Source organism: Tachysurus vachellii, chromosome 9, assembly GCF_030014155.1.
Source record: "Tachysurus vachellii isolate PV-2020 chromosome 9, HZAU_Pvac_v1, whole genome shotgun sequence".
Lineage (NCBI taxonomy): Eukaryota > Metazoa > Chordata > Actinopteri > Siluriformes > Bagridae > Tachysurus > Tachysurus vachellii.
In genome coordinates, this window is record NC_083468.1 from 17,582,395 (window position 1) to 17,601,546 (window position 19,152).

At 38.9% G+C, this 19,152-nt stretch overlaps 2 protein-coding genes across 2 annotated transcripts; one reads left to right on the plus strand and one right to left on the minus strand.

The window, feature by feature from the left end:
• Nucleotides 1–497: 497 nt before the first annotated feature.
• LOC132851109 (nuclear receptor-interacting protein 3-like) lies at nucleotides 498–3,442 on the minus strand (the record flags this gene model as incomplete). Its single annotated transcript, XM_060877745.1, is given in 8 exon segments — nucleotides 498–535; nucleotides 639–726; nucleotides 813–865; nucleotides 953–1,089; nucleotides 1,343–1,425; nucleotides 1,517–1,641; nucleotides 1,644–1,671; nucleotides 3,347–3,442. Coding segments are annotated over 8 exon segments (624 nt in total), but the record flags the coding sequence as incomplete, so codon positions are not given.
• A 7,643-nt stretch (nucleotides 3,443–11,085) lies between these two features.
• Nucleotides 11,086–18,702, plus strand: znf143b (zinc finger protein 143b). Its single transcript, XM_060878027.1, has 16 exons — nucleotides 11,086–11,236; nucleotides 12,865–12,980; nucleotides 13,056–13,148; nucleotides 13,289–13,372; nucleotides 13,506–13,586; nucleotides 14,136–14,320; nucleotides 14,436–14,504; nucleotides 14,616–14,732; nucleotides 14,855–14,930; nucleotides 15,018–15,143; nucleotides 15,292–15,471; nucleotides 15,589–15,816; nucleotides 16,297–16,433; nucleotides 17,041–17,196; nucleotides 17,339–17,485; nucleotides 18,353–18,702. Exons 2-16 carry the CDS (start codon nucleotides 12,872–12,874, stop codon nucleotides 18,434–18,436), a joined length of 1,872 nt encoding a protein of 623 aa, XP_060734010.1. The 5' UTR covers nucleotides 11,086–11,236; nucleotides 12,865–12,871; the 3' UTR covers nucleotides 18,437–18,702.
• Nucleotides 18,703–19,152: the final 450 nt, after the last annotated feature.

A 19,152-nucleotide genomic window follows, 5' to 3' on the forward strand; every position in this document is an offset into this window, starting at 1 on the left:
CTTTGCTATTTGTGATATTTACCTAAATATGCATTGTGTAAGCAATAATGCTCATTCTTTAACGTTCTCAGTCATGTGGCAGCAGTGCAATAGACGATATTATGAAGGTACAAGTCAAGAGCGAGCTCTTAAAAAAACGAGGAGCATAGCTTACAAAGAAAAACATCTGCTCTAGTAGATCTCAGTATATGCAAATATTCTTGTTTGTATATCCAGAATTACAGTTCTTTAGTTGCTGAGGCTAAAACCTTAATCTACAATCACATATTAGTGACAGGCCCAAATAGCTCATTAGACTGCGGATGTAGAAATGACACTTGCTCTTTATTTATAATTCAGCTATGCCCTGCTAAGATAATTAGCTCGTAATGAGCTCTGTATAGAGGAAGTGGAAAAAGGTTGATTCGATAACGATAATCCACAAGCTTGATGGATTCACTTGATGACTCCAAGCTCTTTAAACTTATTTCCTTTGCAGATACATGTTTTCATGAGATAATGTAGATATTTCTTGATTCTTCTTATTCTATGGAGACTGAAACGAAAATGATGAAATGAAATGAAAAAATCTGGTATCAGTAAACATAGTAGGATAGATCTCAAATAGCATAATTAGAAATGCCAAAAATGATTCTATCCTTCATTTTCACGTTTTCCAACAAAATGGACTTGTTCCCGCACAGAATTTCCAAACACAAGCATCTGCTTTTCAGTGTCAATAACACACTGTAATATGTAATATTAAATTATACTAAAACCTGTAGTGATCATGTTGTCTTCTATTGACAAGGCTTAATAGAAAGACATGTTACCTTCAGAAACTTGAGTGTCTTTGAACCCAGCGATATAAACATTCTTTTGGTTTCTACAACAAACAATACACCTATTTAGAGAATAAGATTAATAGCATGCATCTTTGCAATACTTAAGAACATCATTATCTTGCACTTACCCACAACAGTAAATAATAGATCTGTTTCTGTTTGCCCAATGACCAAACTCAGTTTGATGTGTCCTTTGTTTTGAAGATTGTGCTGAAGTGGCCCTAAATGATCCTCATTCTTGTTACTGATTATCTTTTCCTTAAAGCTGTAGAAGCAATGTAACATAATTATTAATGCTATCATTTGAGTAACTTAATCATTAGATTGCTATTACTGTATAAACCCTGGCTTTAGATTAAGGGGTTCACAGTTTCATACCACTTTTGAAGCTAGGGAATATCATTAAACATCATACAAAAATTTAGGCTAGATAACAGGAAAAAGGTCGTATTAAGCACTGTGCATTAAATGATCTCCACATTTAAAAAATATGTACTTGCATTATAGTATATACTTACCCAAGATACTCTACACTGACTGATGATATCATATTTTGGATACAGCCAGTGTCAACAGTAAGGATCATATCCTGCCCAAAGCACTAACCAGAAGTGGAAAGAATGAGGTTTGCCAAACAGGTATGCTCTAGGGCACACTCAACAAATGTGTCAACCATAGTGTGTTTTATTCACCTGACACTTGACTTGAATGAGGTCAGTCTCAGCCTCTTGAGTGCCGCTGTGCATGCTGTGGCTTTGAACCATATGATTGTTTGGTGGTCTCAGGTTTCGGTTGTTCATTCTGTTCCATGATAAGGTAACCTTCTCTGGAGAATGTTGTGTGGTTGCTGGAAAAAAATGAGGCTAGAAGAGTATCTCAGGTTAATAATTAAATTGGTATATATGTAACTTTAGACAACAGCTAAAGTCCTACACACTTATTGAATATTGCAAAATACAATATTGATTATTTCAATGGCATCAAAACACTGAGCTAAATCTTTTCACCCATTTTCTTAGATTCTTTCTACCATGTAAACTTTGTGTAACCCAGTGGCACAAAACAGTGTTAATGACTGATTTATTCACAGTGACAATGAAGACAATGTAGATCTCCATCATGACTGCAGGTACTTACAGAATGTGGTGTTTACCCTGTAGATGGGTTCTGCCATATTTTCTGACTTAATCTTAACATCAACAGTACTTCTGGTACTGTGGCAAGAGGGCAAATTTTCCTAATAAAATAAAGGCTTCTATAAGGATACCGATAGCAAAATACCGTTGCATAAACTTGGAGAAACTTCATAATTATAAGTTTCCCCAATTAGTGTTAGCTTAGCTAAATTATGCCTGTTAGATTGTTAGCCCGATTGTCAAGATCTCTTTGTCTGCTTAGTTATAGTAGAGTTGAAGTTAGGCTGTAAGCTAGTTTTCTAGCATTGCAGATGAAAAAAATAGGTTTACGAACAACTTTAGATGAAGAATCCATGTGAGATGTATGTATGAATGGAAAGTTGGTGCAACCTATAATGTTGCTGTTTTACTGTTTCAGTGTTGCGGCTTCAATCCTGAGATTGGGTTACTGTCTGCGTAGAGTTTTTGTGCATGGGTTTCATATGGGTTCTTCGGTTTCCTCCCACCCCCAAAACATGCTAGTAGGTAAAGTTTATTTGTTGTATGCTAAGATTGTGTGAATGTGTGTATATGATACATTGTGACAGACTGCCGTCCCATTCAGGGTTTGTCAGCTGTGTTCCCAGGTTACACTTTGGATCCACTGCAACCCTAACAAGAATGAAGTATACCAATATATGTCTACAAGTGAGTTGAGGATCGCTAGTGCCATCTTTGTCACGCAGGTTGTAGAGAATGGCCAGAGTATGTGTGCTATCCTTTTATGGGCTACATATGTGAGGCCATGATCAAAGTGTGACATTTTGCTTTTGGCACTCAATAAGGTAACATGCAAACGAGAAGTCTCTGGTCGTAGAAGCTGCTGGTCCACCATACATTTATAGAAACACAGTAACATATTAAACTTTCATTGCTAGTGTAGAAATGTATAACTGTAATAACCTTAAGTGTTTATTGTATTTCTGATTTGAATATATGTTTGATGCTCTATTTTTTTTTAACAAAGGTAACTCAAAGTAAACATAATAAAGAAACAATAAAGAAAGGGTTAAGTAAACAACGAGCAATTAAACTTACTGGTTTAACGTGTGCTCTCAACAATAGTTTCTCAACCTTGTATGTCAGAGAATTCATATTATTTTTATAATTGTACAATTTAACCACTGTGTATGATTAGGTAATGGGTGTATTACAAACAGGGTATCCCCAGGACTGACCAATGACGTCATTATGTTTCTAGTCTGCACGAACAAGGCTTCCCTCTAAAACCTTGCAAACATCCAAATACTTTAATGTTATTATAACTCCTCAACGTCCGGTTCAGTTAAAGACCACTTTTGTAGTTTACACCATGTAGTTTCCTATATAAGAGCCTATATAACTCACCCCTTCTTTAGACGTCCCGAGTTTCTTGAGCCCATCTAATGGCAGCAAGTCGGCGGAATCCTTGTGTAAAAAAAAAACAGTCTGTTTAATGTTGCGTCATGGACATCATTTAACGCCTCACTGATGTCCATGACGCTCGCGCTCCTACCCGCGGCTCTAAGCGCGCGCCCGCCATTTACACACACATGGAAAGGCGGAGGATGCGGTCCCGTATGTTCCTCATCCAACCACAGCCATGACCTGGTGATGAGCATTGTCTCTCTACGGCAACAAAACAGCGTCCCAAACTACTATTCACATAAAAGTGTTTTGTAATGTGGAGTATAAATAAATAAATAAATAAATAAATAACCGTTTGCAACATGAAATTCTTACTTTTCCATGCATACAATAGACAGACATACAGTATAAATAAAGTACACGAATGTTGAGCACACCGAGTTCCACTCCATCGGCACAAGAACAGGATACAGTGTACAGTATAGGCAAAGGATTCCAAAATCTGTACAGCTGAAAATCGAATGCCTTTGTCATTGTATTACGCATACAACGAAATTAGGAAAACAGGAAAGAGGAAAACAGATGATGTTTTGTGAAAAGAATAAATTGCATAGAATAAATGAAACAAGGTTCCAAACTGTACAAGGCAATCACAATTACATTTTGATTTGTTATTTAATACAAAAATATCCAGTTTTGGATAAAGCCTAATAATAATAATAATAATAATAATATGGGGATTCTACAATTAATCTTTTATACTGGAGAGTCCTTACTACACAAGCGCAGAAGAAGCAAACAGGTGATTCAAGAAACAATAATAAATCAGTCTGATGTCAACAATATGTCCTTCATGCTGAAAAAGATTTGGTACTGAGCATTTACCATATCTGACAAGCTGACAGAGCTAAACATAATATTGATACCTCATTTTATTCTGCTGTTAATGCGGTATGGTAGCATGCATCAACACATGAGGTGATGTGAAAAATAGCTTAATGTATCATTCTTTAACAAATAAAACTAGTAAGTGGTGTAAAGCAAGAAAGATAACAATTACAACATGTATATTATTTACGCATATTAATAATCAAAGTACAAAATTTTAATTGATAATTTGCAGACAATCAAAAAGTAGGCTTAGCAAATATGAACATTTCCACATACACACACACAGAGTACACCCCCTTTAAAAAGTAACATTAAACAATATCTCAAAGAACACAATGATAATTGTCCAAAATGCTGACAATGCTAAGTTTAATATAACATCTGTTTAACTTATAACATGAAAGTAAAGTTAATATGATGCAAAAACGAGTACACCCCATTGAAAATGTCTGGGGTAGAGCAAAATTTTAGACTACAAATGTCTAATTTAACAATTATTTAATTTAATTATTAATCAATTATTTAATTTAATTATTCATTACACAGGGGTCCAGCAGACAGTTGACTATAAAAGGGTGTTAGGCTACATCCCATTTTTATGCTGTCAGCAATGGCACCACGTGGGAGAGAAATGTCAAGACCTGTGAAAGAAAATAATTTCTCTACACCAGAAAGGTGAAGGCTACAAGATCAGCAAAGCTTAGTCAGAATACTGTAGCAAAAGTTGTACAAAAATTTTAAAAAAGATGGAACTGCAACCATCTCACAGAGACGTCCAGGTCGTCCACGGAAGTTAACACTTCGAGAGGAGCGTCTTCTAATGAGAAGGGTTGAAGAAAATCGGCATGCAAGTTCACTGCGGTTATCTAAAGATGTAGAAAGCCAAACTGGGAAGACTATTTCCCGTGACACAATACGGCATACACTGCACAGGAATGCCATGCATGGGTGCCATCCACGAAAGAAACCTCTCCTAAAGGCCAGGCACAAAATAGCCCGCCTAGAGTTTGCCAAGGTCCATTCTGACAAAGATGAAGACTACTGGGACTCTATACTCTGGAGTGATGAGACCAAGATAAATGTTTTTGGAACTGATGGCTTCAAAACTGTATGGCGTCGCAAAGGTGAGGAATACAAAGAAAAATGCATGGTGCCTACAGTGAAACATGGTGGTGGCAGTATCCTTATGTGGGGCTGCATGAGTGCTGCTGGTGTCGGGGAGCTGCATTTCATTGATGGCATCATGAATTCACAGATGTACTGCTCTATACTGAAAGATGCTACCATCACTCCGGGCCCTTGGTCGTCATGCACTTTTCCAGCATGACAATGATCCTAAACACCCATCTAAGGCCACTGTTGGATTTCTGAAGAAGAACAGGGTAAAAGTGATTCAGTGGCCAAGTATGTCTCCTGATCTGAACCCAATTGAACACCTATGGGGAGTTCTGAAGAGATAAGTTGAGTATCACTCTCCATCCAGCATCCAATCTCTAAGAGAGGTCATTCTTGAAGAACGGAAAAAGATGCATGTTGCAAAATGTCGCCAGCTTGTCCATCCCATGCCTATAAGACTTTTGGTGCTGTCATTAACAATCATGGAGGCCATACAAAGTACTAGATGTAGTCTACTTCTTGTGGGGTGTACTCATTTCAGTCAGGACCACTTGAGTCAAAATAAAGACAATTTTGACATTTAAATTTTTGATTTGCAAGCTTATAAAATTTACATTTGGCGGTATGGCTCTGTTCTGAATTCCCCATCCTTTTCATGAGCTCCATGAAAGCTAGTCAGGGAACAGCAGCAGCTTCATGGGGGGGGGGACAAATCACCCATTTAACTGGGAAAGCAGCAAGACAAAATCCCCCCAAACAGACCATACCAGGCAATCCTCCCTGGCTCTTCATGCTAACTGAAGAGCCAGCAGAGGATTAAAGCGAGCATTTCACTAGCCAAACTTATTAGTAAAACGCCAACAGAGCGGAAAGCAGTTCTTTTGCCATTTACTAGCAACCACTGACCATTAAAACCCCCCCAAAACCAACGGAAGGCGCAGCATCTGTATACGATTCAAGGCGTCAGAAGACTCGAGGAGGAGAGCTAGCAGCAGAACTAGCTCAATCACAAACAGAACACGAGAAACCAAGCGCCTCCTCCCTGAATATCTCCCAAGCAGCCATCCCTCAAGTAGCCATCCCTCTAGGATCCATCCAACAATCCGAGAAAGGAGACTTCCAAAAAGCCCAACAAGAAATCCAGTCTTAACTTCCTTTCCCAACAAAGAATCGACAATTTCAGGTTCTTTAACAGCAGAAAGCAAATTATTATAGGCAAACTAATGAATATGCAACAAAGACACTCCTGCGAAAACCTAAACAACTTATAATTGAAGAAGCAGCGGTTAGGATGCTTCACAGTGCCTTTCCCAGCTTTGGAACATTCCTTTATTTTGTCGTCAAGAACCATTGTCAAGTTAAGAAGTTAGACCATTTGTCAGTAAATATTTCCTGCATAACGTATCATAATACCTAGAAGGGCAAAGCATAACCAGAAAGTCCTAACAACGCAACATAACACCCAGCGAGGCACAGCCCAACGTATCACAACAGCCTAGCGAGGCATAGCACGACGCATCACAACAGCCCAGCGAGGCATAACCCAGCGTAACGCAAAACACAGCCCAGCAAGGCATGGCATAACGTACCATTACAGCCTATGGAGGCATAGCACAACAACATAACGCCCAGCAAGACACAACGCATCATAACAGCCAAACGAGGCACAGCATAACGTAACAAAACGCATAGCAAGGCACGGCCTAACGCATCACAACAGCCTAGCGAGACAAAGCACAACGTAACGCCTAGCAGGCATGGCCTAACGTATCATAACAGCTTAGCGAGGCACAGCACGACGCATCACAACAGCCCAGCGAGGTACAACATAGTGCAATATAACCTACATGGCCTAGCAAAGCATAGCGTAACGCAACACAACATAGCCTAGCAAGGCACAGCACAACATACCATAACACAGCCCAGCGAGGCATAGCACAATGCATCACCACAGCTTAGCGAGGCACAACATAGCGTAACGTTACCCAACACGGCCTAGCAAGGCACAGCCCAACGCAACGCAGCCCAGCCCAACACAGCCTAGCAAAGCATAACATAGCGCAACGTAACCTACCATGGCCTAAGGCATAGCATAATGCAACAACATAGCCTAGCAAGGCACAGAACGACGCATCACAACAGCCTAGCGAGGCACAACATAGCGTAACGTAACCTAACATGGCCTAGCAAGGCACAGCACAATGCAACACAATAACATAGCCCAGCAAGGCACACCACCAAGCACCATAACACAGCCTAGCGAGGCATAGCATAATGTATCATAACAGTCAACGAGGCCTAACATGGCGTAACGCAACATGGCCTAGCGAGGCATAGCATAACATACCTAACATAGCTTAGCAGGGCATAGCATAACGTAACCTAACATAGCCTGGTGAGGCATAGCATAACGTAGCCTAGCAGGGCATAGCATAACGTAACCCAACATAGCCTAACGAGGCATAGCACAACGTAACCTAACCTAGCCTAGCAGAGCATAGCATAACGTAACCCAACAAAGCTGAGCAGGGCATAGCATAACGTAACCCAACACAGCTGAGCAGGGCATAGCATAACGTAACCCAACATAGCTGAGCAGGGCATAGCATAACGTAACCCAACAAAGCTGAGCAGGGCATAGCATAACGTAACCCAACACAGCTGAGCAGGGCATAGCATAACGTAACCCAACACAGCTGAGCAGGGCATAGCATAACGTAACCCAACACAGCTGAGCAGGGCATAGCATAACGTAACCCAACATAGCTGAGCAGGGAATAGCATAACGTAACCTAACCTAGCTTAGCAGGGCATAGCATAACGTAACCCAACATAGCTGAGCAGGGCATAGTATAACGTAACCATAGCATAACGTAACCTAACCTAGCTTAGCATAACGTAACCTAACAGCTGAGCAGGGCATAGCATAACCATAGCATAACATAACCTAACCTAGCTTAGCAGGGCATAGCATAACGTAACCCAACATAGCTGAGCAGGGCATAGCATAACGTAACCTAACAGCTGAGCAGGGCATAGCATAACCATAGCATAACATAACCTAACCTAGCTTAGCAGGGCATAGCATAACGTAACCCAACATAGCCTAGCAGGGCATAGCATAACGTAACCATAGCATAACGTAACCTAACCTAGCTTAGCATAACGTAACCTAACAGCTGAGCAGGGCATAGCATAACCATAGCATAACATAACCTAACCTAGCTTAGCAGGGCATAGCATAACGTAACCCAACATAGCCTAGCAGGGCATAGCATAACGTAACCCAACAAAGCTGAGCAGGGCATAGCATAACGTAACCCAACACAGCTGAGCAGGGCATAGCATAACGTAACCCAACATAGCTGAGCAGGGCATAGCATAACGTAACCCAACAAAGCTGAGCAGGGCATAGCATAACGTAACCCAACACAGCTGAGCAGGGCATAGCATAACGTAACCCAACACAGCTGAGCAGGGCATAGCATAACGTAACCCAACACAGCTGAGCAGGGCATAGCATAACGTAACCCAACATAGCTGAGCAGGGAATAGCATAACGTAACCTAACCTAGCTTAGCAGGGCATAGCATAACGTAACCCAACATAGCTGAGCAGGGCATAGTATAACGTAACCATAGCATAACGTAACCTAACCTAGCTTAGCATAACGTAACCTAACAGCTGAGCAGGGCATAGCATAACCATAGCATAACATAACCTAACCTAGCTTAGCAGGGCATAGCATAACGTAACCCAACATAGCTGAGCAGGGCATAGCATAACGTAACCTAACAGCTGAGCAGGGCATAGCATAACCATAGCATAACATAACCTAACCTAGCTTAGCAGGGCATAGCATAACGTAACCCAACATAGCCTAGCAGGGCATAGCATAACGTAACCATAGCATAACGTAACCTAACCTAGCTTAGCATAACGTAACCTAACAGCTGAGCAGGGCATAGCATAACCATAGCATAACATAACCTAACCTAGCTTAGCAGGGCATAGCATAACGTAACCCAACATAGCCTAGCAGGGCATAGCATAACGTAACCCAACATAGCCTAGCAGGGCATAGCATAACGTAACCTTACATAGCCTAGCGAGGCATAACATAGCGCAACGTAACCTAACCTGGCCCTAAGGTCGCTTCCGGCTCAACAAACGCACCAATATACACGAACATGCGCACCGTATCGATTTACCGTAAGTTCAAAGCGTCTTCAAAACTCCCCCTTCAGCTCGAGTATACTAATAGTAATCACGACCTCTTATAGTTCCACATCGCGAACACAAAAGGAGATAGCTTGCGGTGTAACTCTAATTAGCCGCCGAGTCTAAATCGCAGCAACAGCAAAGCAGAGGCAGCAGCCCCACAAAAGAAGATAGCTTGCTGTTTAACCTCAAAATAGCCACCGAGTTTAAATCGCAGTTGCAGCAATACAAAGGAAACAGCCAAGCAGACAGACTGAAAAAAGCATTTAATTAGGGCGCCCTGTTCGAAAGGGACCAATAGCGCGCTTAGGAATCAGATCAGCTGATGGGCAGGGTTAGAAAATTGACATCAGCTGATAGCCGAGCTTGACTGAACTGAAGCTGAACGCTATATTTTTGCATCACCCTAATTTGAGTTAAACTGAAAAATGTGTATTTTAAATTAAATTATTAACTTTATTTTCATGCTCCCCGTGACCCGAGGTAGTTCGGATAAGCGGTAGAAGATGAATGAATGAATGAACTTTATTTTCATGTTATATGTTAAACAGATGTTATATTAAACTTAGCCTTGTCAACATTTTGGACAATTGTTTTGTGTTCTTTGAGATATTGTTTAAGATGTTACTTTTTAAAGGGGTGTACTCATTTACGCTGTGCACTGTATATATATATTTTATATATATATATATATATATATATATATATATATATATATATATATATATATATATATATATATATGTATATGTACTTCTAGTACTGTGTGTGGCAAGAGGGCAAATTTTCCTAAATTATTTCTGCTTAGTATAATAGAGCTGACGTTAATGTTGACTGTTTCAGTGTCGTGGTTTCAATCCTTGGATTGGGTTACTGTCTGCGTGGAGTTTTTGTGCATGGGTTTCATCTGGGTTCTTCGGTTTCCTTCCACACCCAAAACATGCTAGTTTATTTGTTGTTCAATTATAAGTTCATTCTAAAAATTTCCTGTAGTGTGTGTGTATATATATATATATATATATATATATATATATATAGTCTGTTTTTAATGCATTTTTTTATTGAATCTGGGAATGTGAAATGTATAGTAGGCAAAAACCGCCCACGACATATCTGAAATGTCGTGTTATATAGTGTATTTTATATTGAATTCCCTGTGTGCACTTCATTGCCCATACAGCATCACTGCTTATGACCAACATGTCATTCAAAATGGCCGCCGACACGAATTTAAAACATGAACTTTTTTTCGTTCACCAAGCAATATCCGGAAATTTCATACATGCAAACGTAAAAGCGTTCAGAAATAAATCCCGCACTTGTCGGAAACTAAAAATAGGTTGTCCTTGTGTACCGGGATCAACACTCGTGTTTAATAAGCGCTAAACAATACGAGAGAGACCAGAATGGCGTTATCATGGTGCCCCTGACTATGAATACTCTCCGATATTAAGGCGTTAAAATATTTCTAGCAAATAGAAACACGAGTGTAGCAGCTCTTTGTGTTTAGGAACCAATAAACCGAGTGCACTGTTGGAAAACATCCCGCCCTTTGTCAGGCATTAGGCAGTTATTCATGTTCCGGGGTTGTGTTCTCTGCCGAGCGTTTCCTGCCCTGGTGCATGGCGGTCGAACGAAGGGATTGTTGGAAAATTTTTGGAGGTTAGTATATAAATGTGTTTTTACCCAGTGTGCCTTATTTCCTCGGTCGCCTCAGAGCGGGAGAAGGCAGCTATGGAAATGTTGTGGGAGTTCCGGAGGAAGCTTGTTTTCAATAAAAACTATTGAAATGCATCGGGAAACAATGTTTTATTTATTTGTGGCAATTGAACACGCTGTTCTTATCGGTTACAACGTTGTTAACCTTCCGGTTGTGTTTCTTCAAGTTAACGGAGCTAGCGCTTGCTTACAGTATCTTCCGTTTACAGCCGTGTAATATTTTATATTTTAAAAATCGCAAAACATACATGTATTGTTTATGCCTCACAGACTAGTATAACACCGGATCTAACATAAGCCTCGTGCAGATCTTAAATTGAAACGAAAACATTGACGTTTTAGCTTATTTGCTAACATGTCAAACTAGCCGAGCTACCCGCTTACTGATTAGCTAAGTAGCTAATGTGTTTTGCTAGATGTTTTGTTGTTAGCTTTCTACACATTTAACGCAAAACGACAAACATATTAAAGAGGGTTGTCTTTTATAAAATGGTTGTAGCAACACATTTCGTAATGCTAGCCCTGGGATATACAGCTAACGCTGCTAAGTGTAAAGATGTTTCTCATAGCTAGGCTAAGGTACTTAGCAATCCAAGAAACGCGCGTTCTCTTGTATTTAATGCAGGCAAACGGTCTGCTTACATTTTTTTCTGAAGACTTTGAAATTGTTCTGCTTAAGTATATCACTGTAAATATTTAACTCAATTGGTGTAGTGGCTCCTCATTGAATACAAACTTTAAGGTTGACTTTCTAAAACCGTCAATTAAAACCCATAAGAACAGGTATTGGCTTCATAAAGTGTTTGCTATAATAGCTGTGTAATTACGTTATGATCTGTTGGTTGGATGTTTTTCCCAGTTGAATGCCTTTTTAAATGCCACCTTATATTACTAGGTCATAAGTCTTTCTAAAAGCTTTTTAATTTTTATAATTGATTTGTTGTATGTGTGTGTGTGTGTGTGTGTGTGTGTGTGTGTATATATATATATATATATATATATATATATATATATATATATATATATATATATATATATATAATTTTTTTTTTTTAAATGTAGGCTACAGATGTTTCTTAGTTCATCTTAAGTAATTGGTTTATTCTGGTACGAGTTATAGTGAAACCTTTACTTAATCCAAAAGCACAGGGTTTATGATTGAAAAAATGGTTGTGCTTCCAAATTTACATAAGTCCATGCATACACACATTCACACATGGGAAAGTTAGGATATCTAAACTACCTACTTCCATATTTTTAGACAGTGGGAGGAACCCCCCCCAAAACAGTAACCTAAGCCTGGAGTTATGAGGTGTCTGTGCTAATCTCCATGTGACTGTCTCCTCCAATTATAGATACTGTGCACATTTAATAGGAATAAAAGTTGCTTTTTATTGGAAATTGGAGTTTACACTGCATTGCCCCTGCAACCTTGCTTCTCATAAATAACTTGCAACAAAAGTATTCCTTTAAAACCCTGAAAAACATTTTTGTTTGTCATCAAACATTCTCAGCATATTTCAAGCCGCAAATGTTGAACTGAGAAACTGTTGATTGGATGCTTTTCACAGGTAGACCATGCTTTTGGCCCAGGTGAATCGGGACACCCAGAGCATGGAGTTCCAAAGTGTTGACGGTGATCCACAGCAGGTCACTCTTTGCCTCACTGAGGCTGTGACAGTTGCAGGTGGGCCAACATTTCAAGTGTGTTACCATAATTCTTTCCGGTACAAGTCTGTAACTCGCAACTTTTGCTTTGCAGACAGCGACCACATTGAGGGAATGGATACAGTGAGTTTACAGGCTGTAACTCTAGTAGATGGCTCCACTGCATACATACAACACAGCCCTAAAGGTATAGAAATAGGATAATATCTATTCAGTTTGCATGCATTTCACTTTAAAATAAATGCAAATTTTCTTGTCAGTTCTAGGACATATTCCTAGAAGCAAGAGGTCTTGAGTTTTTTCTATTAATTTATTATTATTTTTAAGATAACAAGATAATGGAAGGACAGGTGATCCAGTTGGAGGATGGATCTGCGGCCTATGTCCAGCATCTTCCAATGCCGAAATCGGGTACCTCACACAGGCCTAAAATTAACTCATTATTTACTTCATTTATAATTAATTTATTATGTAACATTTGCACACTTTATATCTTCTTAACACCTACTCAAGATTAATCTTTTTAAGTTTATATAACTTTCAGCTGGAGAAGGTCTAAGACTAGAGGATGGCCAAACTGTGCAACTGGAGGATGGGACAACGGCATATATTCATGCACCCAAAGGTACATTTCAAATGAATCTATTCAAATAGTTCTTGTTTTGTTTTGACAGTTAATATGAAAAACATTGTACTTTCTTTTGGATGCTTTGTCATCTATTTGTCATCAATTTCTATCTGGTTTTTTCTTAATCAGAGTGAAACTGGTACTTTTTTGTGGCTTTGTTGGCGTTGTAAAAAGTTTTTGCAAACATGTGAAAATGACAAAACTCCACCAAGAATGGACCAGGAACCAGCCCTAAAAAATTAGTAAATTAGTAGCTAGAAACATTAGTAAATTAGAAACATTCCAAAATGTTCTTATTTTGTTCTTTAACCCAGATATATAGAATTCATTATACATGTGTAGCACTTCTGATCTATCTTCTGGTATTTAGTTTGTAATGTATAGTTAACCTAATGTAGTCAAGTTATATTCACTGTTGATTAATTAGAAGTGTGCACCCAAGTGTGTAAATCTACCCAAACAAATGTCCTACATTCTGCATGTGTGAAGGTGCCCTTTGACTAAAGTCTGTAAGAATATTTAACAAATGCATATAATTGTTTTCAGAAACATATGATCAGGGTGGATTACAGGCTGTCCAGTTGGAGGATGGCACGACTGCCTACATCCAGCACATGCCCCAGACAAGCACCATTCTGGCTATTCAGGCTGATGGCACAGTGGCAGACCTGCAAGCAGAGGGTGCTATTGACCCTGACACCATCAGTGTGCTGGAACAGTATTCTGCCAAGGTTATAATTTAACCAAAAAAAACAGTAATGCCACAATAAGATTTTATGCTCTGGTATTAAAGTGAAGTCACTAAAATCTTGAAGCAATTCATATACACCTAAACTGCTCTTTCAGATGGAGGGAACAGAATGTGGCACAGGGCTGCTCAGTAGAGGTGACTCTGATGGCAGTGTGCATATGCAGGTGCAGTCTATCTGTATTATTTCTGATCAGTTTTGCGACAATTTGTGAATTTCTTTAGAACTTGTGAATCATGATGTGTTTGTGTGTGACTGTTGTGTCCTGTGTGATCAGATTGTACTCCAGGGTCAGGAGGGCAGATCTCCAAGATTGCAGCATATTGGGGAAAAGGCCTTTCGTTGTGAACATGAGGGCTGTGGAAAACTCTACACAACAGCACATCATTTAAAGGTGAAGTTTTATGAGTTTTATGTTACTGTTTGCGTAACAACTTTGCACATTGATGCACATTCGTGATTATCTCATGATCACTGTGACTTACAATTAACGTGTCATTTATTTTGCTTGAAAAGGTACATGAACGTTCACATACTGGCGATAAACCTTACATATGCGATCATCTGGGATGTGGAAAAAAGTTTGCGACAGGTACTTTATCACATCCTTATGCACCTTAATTTGTTGGTTATTTTTATGTCCAGTTATTCATATTCATGCTTTTATGTTAAATAACAGGATATGGCCTAAAAAGTCATGTTCGGACACACACTGGTGAGAAACCGTATCGCTGCCAGGAGCTCAACTGCCTTAAATCTTTCAAGACATCTGGAGACCTACAAAAACATACACGAACACACACTGGTGCGTTATCTATAAACAATAAATACTGTTTTTATATATATATATATATATATATATACTGCCCGTGAATAGAATTTACAACAGCAGTTATCCACTAATTATGTTGTGTTAAAAGTTTTGGTTGTTTAACATTCCTACATGATTTTAGGTGAAAAGCCTTTCAAGTGCCCATTTGAAGGTTGTGGGAGATCTTTCACCACCTCAAATATTCGAAAGGTTCATATCCGAACACACACTGGTGAGCGTCCTTACTACTGCTCTGAACCCAACTGTGGAAGAGCTTTTGCCAGTGCCACCAACTACAAAAATCATATGAGGATTCACACCGGTACCTATGTTGTACTACTACACTCTACTATAGTATTAGTATTTGAGAGTGAATACAACAGCAACAATTTTGGAAACCACTATTTAATAATAAGTTACATTTTATTTGCATCTGTAGGTGAGAAGCCATATGTGTGCACTGTGCCTGGCTGTGATAAGCGCTTCACCGAGTACTCCAGTCTCTATAAGCACCACGTGGTCCATACTCCCTGCAAACCCTATAACTGCAACCACTGTGGGAAAACCTACAAGCAGATCTCCACGTTAGCCATGCACAAACGCACTGCACACAATGATACCGAGCCCATTGAGGAGGAGCAGGAGGCCTACTTTGAGCCACCTGCAGGTTAGTACAAAACAGAAATGAAGTACTTAGTAGTTTAGAAGTTTTTAGTACTTGTGATTTTTGTGATTTGATGTCAGTTGTGTCCTGTTTTGAAGTTTTCATTGATGACCTATCAGTGTATTACTTGACCTTGTAAAACACAGATACTGCTGGTGCAAATGAAAGGAAACCTTTTATTAGAAAATATTTGTAGACAAAATTATCAAAATGTCCCAATGATCGATTGTTGAGTATGACCGTTAGAAACCCTCTAGAAGGGGAATGTAATGTGCACTAGATTACACAGCAAAAGGATTTAGGTGCAGAAACTGAAGTTGCTATAGAATGCTTTAGGGTGTGTTCCAAGTGTCTGGGCTGTGAATTGTTTTTGCACTTACACCTAGACATGGAAGAGATGAGAACCACGGTCATAAAATCCCTATTTGTGAACATATTTTTGCTCTTTTTCATCAGTCTTGACTCTGTTAATATCTTGTTCAGAGGCTATTGATGACCCTGCATTAACATTTACACCTGCTGTGGTGGAGGAAGATGGACAATCGGAGCAAGTTTCAGGAGGAACAGAGATCATGAGTCAGCAGCATGTAGCGCTCATATCTCAGGATGGCACACAACAGGTTGGGGCAGTTTAAAATAAAATAAAATAAATATTTATTATATATAATTAATATGGTGTAAAGTTCTGCATTGATTCATCCAAACAAAATGAATAATTATGGCTAATAATAACAATAGTAACAACAAGCAGCATACTCTCTTAGACTCTCTGTCTCCATATTTCTGCTGGTGAAGTAAACATTTCTTAACCCACATCAGAAAATCTGTTTTGGAATAATCTGCATTTCATTTCTAACAAAGTGCATTGAAACTGAAAGAGGTTGCAGACGTCTGGCCATGTAGTCCACTCTGCAGCACTTTATCCAATTAAAATTACTCATTAGGCAATGCTACTGAATTTTTATTGGCAAGTTAATATTGTATTGTATATTGTCCTTACTACACGGTTTCATAACATATCTTTATGAATATACGAAAACTAAGTGTATTGGCCTTGTCATTGAATTGATCATTTATTTTTGGATAAAGGCAAATTTTTGTCACTAATTTTGTTGAAAAGATTTAATACTGGCAGTGGCCTATTTATATTGCTGATATTGTACCTGATAATATATTACAAAGAATATGTACAAAAGAATATAACTAATACTTCCAATGTCCATTCAGGTTTTTTCTCAGGCAGACGTTCAAGCAATGAGTGGCACAGTAACAATGGTTACACAAGAAGGAACGACTATAACCATCCCTGCCCATGAGGCAATGCTCTCCTCTGGAGAAGGGCATTCTGTCACCATGGTTTCTGCGGATGGCACAGAGGGACAGGTATAGGCTGGCATTTGCTCTGAAACTTTCAAGTGATTATTCTCTTTCAAAAGAAATCTGTACCTGTTATCTTTATTTACGTTCATTCAGCTGTTTGTGCTGTATGTTTGCTGATGTCTCTTGGGTTGTATTTGTGTTGTAGGTGGCAATTGTGACGCCTGATCTGTCTGTGTTCCAGACTGAGGATGGAGAGCTGGTGCAGGAGCATCAGCAGCGGCCAGTGGTATCCACTAGCCCACATCCAGTTACTCTACTGGCTACCTCTAATGGCACACACATTGCTGTGCAGGTACATAAACATGCTCGGCATTCAGAGTTACAATGGTATTTACCAAGCCTTTAAGCAAGCAGTGTGAGGATTTTCCCCAACCTAAATCCTGTTTGGGGTGGAGCTGACAAATTACCCATGTCCTTTGTATTAAGTGATGAAGACAAAGGTATTTATGGTGGAAGGGTGTGGAAAACAGATTGGTTTTAAGTGAAACACTGTTCTCAGCTGGAGGTCCTGTGTGGCTTTATAGCTGACTATTTTCTACCATTTTATTATTTGAAGTTAATATTTAAAGGCTCAAAATGTTTAAGGATTTTTCATGACTGTATAAGAGGTAGAAAGTTGGATTTATTGTTCACTCAAACTGAAAATAGCAAAATTCTTCAATTTCTATGTCTTTATAAATTCTTTATTTGTATCTGGTTGTTACTTCTTTTTGCTGATTGTGGTTTAATACACTCATTTATTGTCTAATCATCAAACCATTCAACTCAGACTGAGCTGTAAACTATATCTGATTAGAGTAGATTACTGACTAAAGAAGGCATTGAGGTGAAGTAGGTATGGTTGCAAGCAATTTTGGGGCATAAGGGGTGAATAATAGGGGTGAGATAAATATGTTAAAACTTCAAAACAATTAGATTAAAAGCTGCGACAACCTAAATTCATTCAAACATGTAACATTTTCCACTCATGCATTATGAAAGGGTAATGAATATGCATGAAACACGTCTTACTAATGCATTGACCTGCTGATGCAAGCTGCTAGTGTCCTAAAAGATTTCCACATAAATTCCCTCTGCAATAGGACAAATATTACATCAAATTATTTATGTTCCATGCAAGAAGGCATTGCATTATATATCTATTGCTTCTGTTTTGTAGCTCAGTGATCAGCCTTCACTGGAGGAGGCCATCAGAATTGCATCACGTATTCAACAAGGAGAAACCCCAGGCCTAGATGATTAAAGCATGACCTTCAATTAAGCAAAATCACCGTGTGTGTGCCGGATGTTCGTGCGCGTGCATGTGCTTTCAGTGAACAATTGAGAAAGTCAAGTATCCAAAAAATTTGCTAGCATCATGATTGCTCTGTTTGAAGAGAACTGAATATATTTTTGTGTGGATTTATGTACATAATGTTTTGAAACTGGAGCTTTGCTGTAAATATTTATTTGATTCTTCTATTGAATACTTGACTTTTTAGGATCTTAATAAATGAAAATTGAACAACATTCCATTTACATCTGCCTTGGCCATATTATGGACTCTACCTACCATGTGGGTATGAAATTGCTTGTTGTCTTCTGTTCTATGTATGGTAACACTGGTAAGGCACCACATAGAAATAGATCAACTATTAGATCAGCACCAGTGACTACCGGTTCACCAACAGCACAGGTTACCAGACCTGTTCCTAAAGTAGCCTAGTCCTTTAACCCAGAAAGGGCTATAGAAAGAACACTTCTGCATCAGGTTTGGAGGCTTGTGGATTAGTTAAATGATCTAGAATATATTTTTGATAAACAATATAAAGATTTTCTAACGTTTTTTTGTACATATCTGTTTTTTTCTGTTACCATACACGACTCAGAACCCAGGTGACTTAATTACCTCCTTGTAAATTAAAAAAAGTATGCCTACAATATAGGTGCACTTTCTAGATTTTACAAGGCATTACAACC

Excerpts from the sequence above, each read along its gene's own strand:
- znf143b (XM_060878027.1), top strand. The coding sequence starts at position 12,872 with ATGCTTTTGGCCCAGGTGAATCGGGACACCCAGAGCATGGAGTTCCAA. Across the intron at positions 14,931-15,017 it reads TGGAAAAAAGTTTGCGACAG|GATATGGCCTAAAAAGTCAT; the intron begins GTACTTTATCAC and ends GTTAAATAACAG. Across the intron at positions 15,817-16,296 it reads CTACTTTGAGCCACCTGCAG|AGGCTATTGATGACCCTGCA; the intron begins GTTAGTACAAAA and ends TATCTTGTTCAG.